Here is a 6570-nt window from a genome sequence, read left to right as displayed (position 1 = left end):
ACAAGATCTGGCCGACGTCTCAGAGTCGGTTGGACCAAAATCCCAAGGTTACATCCCTGACACGAGTGAGCGATCAGGCACCGACGCTCTGGGGGCCGGCTGCAGACCTCGCCCCTGCGGAACAGCCGGCACGCCAGGCTCCGGAGCACCGGTCACCGCTCGGGAATCGGCCCCTCGGGCGCGCGGGGCAGGACCGATCGAGCGCTTCCGGTACACAACGCGGAGGCTGCGCGTGAAGTTTGTCCCTTCGGAGGTGCCGTCCGGGGGCGCGCCCCGCTTGTGTCACGAGAGCGAGGAGCGCTTGAGGCCAGTGCTGGAGCAGGAAGTGGTGCGCGGCGGGGTCCTGGTCGGGCTGGGCCGCTGGCAGGATGGAGGCGACTTTGGAGCAGCACTTGGAGGACACGTGAGTGGTGCGGCCTCTTCCGAGGTCGCGGCGCGGGCACTTGAGCGGGACAAAGGCGCGAACTGCGAGGCTCGGCCGGGCGGCTTGCAGACGCCGCGCGACCCCCAGGCGGCAGGTCAGGCGGCGAGCAGTTCCCGGGGCCCCAGGGACCGGTGACCCGGAATGAAAACTCCGCCGGGGCCCCGCACATTCCCTCCGCCGCGAGTCTCCGTGGCCCGAGCCCTGAGCCGCGCGTCCTGAACCCCTGGACTGGGGTGTTTCTGCGCAAGTCCAGGAAATGGGTTCACTTGGGGGAAGGATGCACCACTTGTGCAGACGAGCCCTGCCTGTAAACACACCCCCACACACACGCCCCTTCCGTGTGTAACCAGTGATTTGGTGCTTAAGAAAATGAGAGCCATCCCTTCGGTTTTTCAACGAGGAATATCCACGCAGAGTTCAGAATAAAGGCGGGCAGGGAAACACCTCCGTCCGCAGCCGCGTCCCCCAGGTTCCCCGCTCCTCCAGGAGGCAGCCGGGGCCTTGCGTGTCCGGCCGTTGTTTTGAGTTCGTGTGTTACAGCGTGCGTTTTTAACAAGGGCGACAGAATCCTAGCTGTGGCAATGTTTGTGGCCCTCCAGAGCTCCCTGACACAATCTTTCCTGTCACCAGAAAGAAACTGGCTCAACTAGTTAATTCTCTTCAGGGTGGGGTGGTGATAAGAAAGGTCCAGGAACGTTGATTTAAGCACTTACAACAAAGCCTGGTATCTAGAATGCCTGTGTGTTGTTGTAATTGTTTCATTTTCTCACATCATCTTTTCCTGGAAATAGAATGAAGAATCCATCCATTGTTGGAGTGCTGTGCACGGATTCGCAAGGACTTAACCTGGGCTGTAAGTGTCTCCCGTCTGCCCTTTGGTGGGTTGCACAGCATTTGAGGTTGACTGGGAGGCGGTGTGCTGTTATTCTGCCACGTTCTGGCTACTTTTGTGAGAATAGAGATTATCTACAAATAATGAGGTTAGAAAATTGAAACTTTTCACTTGGTACTTAGGAAGTTAGAAATGTTTCTTGCACTACACAGTTGTTTCTACTAATAGTGTTTGACTCATTTCAAAAAGTGGGTTGGGGAAGGACCTCAGAGGATGACAGCAGTTACAGTGATTGAATGTGTGCCGTCTGCTTGCACTGCCAGGTTTCATTCCCTGATCTCAGTTTTCACGTGAATCCTGCAAGATGCTATTTTTTAGTCTGAGTACACTTAATAAGTGAGTAAGCAGTAAAAATGGGGCTTCAGAGTTGGACACACCCAGGTTCAACCCCCTGCTCTTGTTTGCTGGGACCCAGAAGAACCTTTCTGAGCATCTTTTTTTTTTTTACTGGATTGTTGTTTAATAATGATAATAATTATTGAAGTGCATTTATTGAGCTTTTACTGTGTGCCAGCCAGCATTCTAAGTGCTTTACATATACTAAGTCATTTAACCCTCGTAACATGAGGTAGATAAAGAAATTAAGTGATTGCCTTGGCCGGAGTGGCTCAGTTGATTGGCGTGTTGTCAGGGCATATGCCTGGATTGCTGGTTTTATCCCCCGTTTGGGCGCTTACGCAGGCACCTGATCAATGTTTCTCACATCAGTGTTTCTCCCTTTCCCTTCTTTTCACTCTAAAACCAATAAAAACATATCCTCAGGTGAGGATTTTTGAAAAAGAGAAAGAAATTAAGTGGTTGAGCTGGGATTTGAATCTGGCTCCAAAGCCTCTTAATCACAATACTATAAGATTGTATAATATGTGTAAAACACAGCACACAACCCAGATGTAATGCTCAATAAATGGTAACAATTACAGATGAAATAAATCCAGAGAGATACATAACTAAAGCATTCAGCTGATTAATATCAGAACTAATAGCCCAGGACTCCTTACTCTTTACTGCAGGAGTGTTCAAGTTCTGAACTGTTGCTGGGAGGGTGACTGAAAGGTAATCTGTGTAACTAGGGTTTTACACACACAGTGAATTGAGAGAGAAAAGGCAAGGGGGGGGGGGCGGGGTACGCTTGCCAGGCTCACTAATGAAAATTCAAGGAAATATAAAACTAAATGAGTTCTTTTGAGAAATCTTCAAGGCCAGAAGGACTGCACTGTCTGTTCAGTTAATGTTCTATATACCAATAGTGAACCTGACAACTCTGCCATAGTAGCATGTTTGTTACCTGACAGTAGCTTACATTGCCCTTATATATGCAAATATATCATAAACTTAGTAATTACTTTTTGTACTTGCCAACCAAGATTTAGTTACTATCTACAGGCTGACGCAAACAATAAAAAGCCAATTCTGTTGCTATTGGAAAACAGCCAGCTTATTCTAGTGGGACTAATTGCTCACAGAATATCCACATATGCTGTCAAGGTGATCTTTACAGCTGAACTCCTGAGTAAAGACTTTCATATCCTTTGAGGTTGAGCTCAATAAAGGGAAATCCGATTTCCTATGAGGAATTAGTTTCAACGGGTCTCTTGCCCTTACTGCTTTTTGTCAATCTCACCTCCAAATTTCTTGTCGGTTTCAGCAAGGTTCCTATAAAATGAATTTATGACTTTCAGATAGACTTGAATTACAGCTTCCTTATATGCTTAAGAAGGTGTTTAGAGATGGTGATGGGAATGACTGAAAATTGAGTGTTATGGCTTCATTGATTTAGGAACTGATATCTGGCTTTCTTGCTGATGGAACCAGCTGAGTACAGCAGAACAAAACCATTTCATGTCAGTAAATAACCTAAGGGACCATGAACTGAACTCTCCGTGAATAATTCAATGAGAGGTACTGCTACAGCTCTGCACTGGTTTTTGGACAATCAGGCAACATGATATCTCTGTCTTCCAGGTCGTGGGACCCTGTCAGATGAGCATGCCGGGGTGATATCTGTTCTAGCCCAGCAAGCAGCTAAGCTAACCTCAGACCCCACTGATATTCCTGTGGTATGTCTAGAATCAGATAATGGGTGAGTAGAAGTCAGGAGGTCCCTTCCTTTCTTTTTTCTTCAGAAAAATCCCTGGGAAACTTGACTGGGACCTGCCCAGTGTTCCTCAGTGATTCTTCATTCAGAGGGCTTTAAGGACGTTCTTCAACCTTTGGTCACCCTTTGGACCGGAGGTGAAGATAGGTTGATCTCTGAAGCTAGAGGGCTTTTAGACCAGTGACATGTAAATGAAGAGGAAGAATTGTCATGAACTATCGGTCTATCAAGACAAAGAAAGTAGCCCTGGCCAGTTTGGCTCAGCGGTTAGAGCGTTGGCCTGCAGACCAGAGTGTCCCGGGTTCGGTTCCGTGCCTGGGTTGCAGTTTGTCTCCGGCCCCGGTTGGGGTTGTGTGGGTGGCAACCAGTTGATGCATCTCTCGTGTCGCTGTCTCTCTCTCTCTTCTTCTCTCTCCCCCTCCCACTCTGTCTGAAGATAAATGCAAAAATGTCCACAGGTAAGGATAAAAAATTTTTTAAAAAGTAAAATAGGGGAAGACCAATCAAAGAACAGTAAGTACTTCTGTAGTAATAGAAATACTAAAGATATTCCAAGTGAGTGTGCTCAGAATAACTGTGACACAAGCAGCATACAAACTATGTACAATATCATCACAGTTTTGTAAAAAGAGAAAAAATGTATACTAGTATACATACAGATAAAACCAGGAAAATATTAATAGTGGTTGTCTCTGAGTGGTAGGGTTGTAGGATTCATTTCATTTTTGTAGTTTATACTTTCTGTGCTTTCCAAATGTTTTGTTGTGTTCATGTATTGCCTTTATACACAGAAAAACAATAAATATATTTTTTGTTCCTAAACCAAACTGCATCATTAATCTCACACTGCCACCCGCCTGGACCATCTGACTGAAGATCTTCCGCTTTGCCTTTCAGGAACATTATGATCCAGAAACACGATGGCATCACAGTGGCAGTGCACAAAATGGCCTCCTGACATCTCGCAGCAGTTCCCCAGCAGCCGTCACAGGGGCTCAGCCTGTCTGTGTTAATTGTCTCACACACTGCTAACGTGTCGGTGGTTAGGCTATTCACCGTGCTTTGGGCACCTCTGATTTAATTTTAGGGTAAGTTGCTTTTGACATCAAAATGTTAGTAAGAAAGGATCTTGTTTTGCAGCAGCAGGTCCAGGTGACTTTGTACATAGAATTCTGTTATGTTCAATAAATCTGGTTGGAGGAAAGCTTGGATCTTTTCTGGATTCTTTAAACTCTTATCAAATGTTCATTTTTTCAATTATGAAATTGAAAATTATTTAAAAGGTGTCTGTGCCAAATTACTGTTTTCTTTCAGAAGTTTCCCGAAATACATATATTCTCAGAGAGGTGTCCATGGATATTTAAAACAAATTGAACAACCAGGCCATGAGAGAGAACATTGATTGGCCAACTCCTGCGCGCCCCACCTGGAGATTGGGCCCACAACCTGGGCATGTGCCCTCGCTGAGAATTGAACTGGCAGCCTCTTGGTGCATGGATCAAGGCTCAACCACTGAGCCATGCCAGCTGGGTAGAGCCAGTACTCTTAATATCCAGACCACTATGGAAGTTGGCTAGAAAACATTCAACCATTTGAAAGTATAGCCCTAGCCAGTTTGGCTCAGTGGTTGGAGCATCATCAGCCTGCAGACCAGAGAGACCTGGGTTTGGTTGCCACTGGGGGCACATACCTTGGTTGCAGTTTGTCCCTGGCCCTGGTTGGGTCGTGTGGGAGGCAGCCACTCAATGTGTCCCTTTCATGTCGATGTTTCTCTCTCTCTCTCTCTTCCTCTCTCTCCCTCCCACGCTATCTGAACAAAAAATGGAAAATGTCCTCAGGTGAGGATTAAAAAAAAGAAAGAAAGTACAGAACATTATCTTCTTTATAACCCTCATAATTCTCAACACAATGGTGCCCAAGCAGGCATGAAAGACCTCATTTTGTTGAATTTGCAACTTCTGTTGCTTTTTAGCAATTTAATATTTGACAGTATAAAAAATTTTCCTTGCCCAGCTGGTGTGGCTCAGTGGTTGAGCGTCGACCCATGCACCAAATGGTCACTGGTTCAATTCCTGGTCAGGACACATGCCTAGGTTGTGGGCCTAGTTCCCAGTGCGGGGCGTGCAGGAGGTGGCCAATTGATATTCTCTCATATCGATGTTTCTCTCTCCCTCTCCCTCTCTGAAATCAATAAAGAAATAAAAAGAAAGAAATACAAAGGGGTTTGTGGTATGAACTGGGCCTTTCCAGGTGGCGGAAGTGGCAATAACAAAGACAGGTGATAAACCAAAAGGAATATTTATGTAATACTAAGTGCTTTAGTTTGTGTGAGGTAGGAGGTGGAAAAGCAAAGATAGGGCAGCTACCTCAAAGAACTTGAATATTTGCTTTTTTTAAAAAAAGAATCCTAGGCCTTACCCTGTTAGAAGATGGGCTTGGAATAGGTGAAAGGCAAAGTTGAGCTTTAAGAGTAATCTGAGGTAGACTAAACTCATTTTTTCAAGGAGAAAAACTTCCTCTTGCTTATCTGTGTATCTCTAATTCCTAGGCCAAAGTAATGACAGCTGACCTTTAGTGAGTTTTTGCTACATGCTAGATACTGTAAAGCAATTTATAAGCCTTTAGCTCATTTAATCTTGAGAGGTATTCTCTCCATTTTAGAGAGCAAGAAATAAACTCCACAAGATAAAGTAATTAGCTCAGAATCAAAATACAGGAGACTAAAAACTAAACAAATTTGCAGAAAGGTAACAAAAGAGAATGATTAAAGGTAACTGAATCATCTAGTGTAGAAAAAAGAAAGAACTGAGTGCTTTGTAAGTCATCTTGGGAAGGGTTACAGAGAAAAGATGGCTGGGTTTCAGCTTGGATCTGTTGAAACTTCTGACAGGACATCCTTAATGCTCTTAACAACCACATTGGGCGCTCACTACCAGGCACAGTGCTAACCTCCCTTCAGAGACCTTCCATTGCATTTAGAACGAAATCCAAACTTCTTATCATGGTCTCCGAGGCCCTATATGATCCAGCCTCTGCCCACACCTTTTACCCCATCTCATGCCACCCTCTACCTACACATAACCCTCTGTCTAGACAATGGTTCTCAACCTTCCTAATGCCACGACCCTTTAATACAGTTCCTCATGTTGTGGTGACCCC

At 45.4% G+C, this 6570-nt stretch overlaps 1 protein-coding gene across 1 annotated transcript; it reads left to right on the top strand.

The window, feature by feature from the left end:
- Positions 1-278: 278 nt before the first annotated feature.
- Positions 279-4606, top strand: LAMTOR5 (late endosomal/lysosomal adaptor, MAPK and MTOR activator 5). The gene is made up of 4 exons (XM_036272879.1): positions 279-403; positions 1216-1277; positions 3279-3396; positions 4309-4606. The coding sequence occupies exons 1-4, from the start codon at positions 369-371 to the stop codon at positions 4367-4369; spliced, it is 276 nt and encodes a 91-aa protein (XP_036128772.1). The 5' UTR covers positions 279-368; the 3' UTR covers positions 4370-4606.
- Positions 4607-6570: the final 1964 nt, after the last annotated feature.

Source organism: Molossus molossus, unplaced genomic scaffold (genome assembly GCF_014108415.1).
Source record: "Molossus molossus isolate mMolMol1 unplaced genomic scaffold, mMolMol1.p scaffold_m16_p_20, whole genome shotgun sequence".
NCBI lineage: Eukaryota > Metazoa > Chordata > Mammalia > Chiroptera > Molossidae > Molossus > Molossus molossus.
Note: the sequence above shows the minus strand (reverse complement) of the source record. Positions and strands in the feature narration are given on the sequence as shown.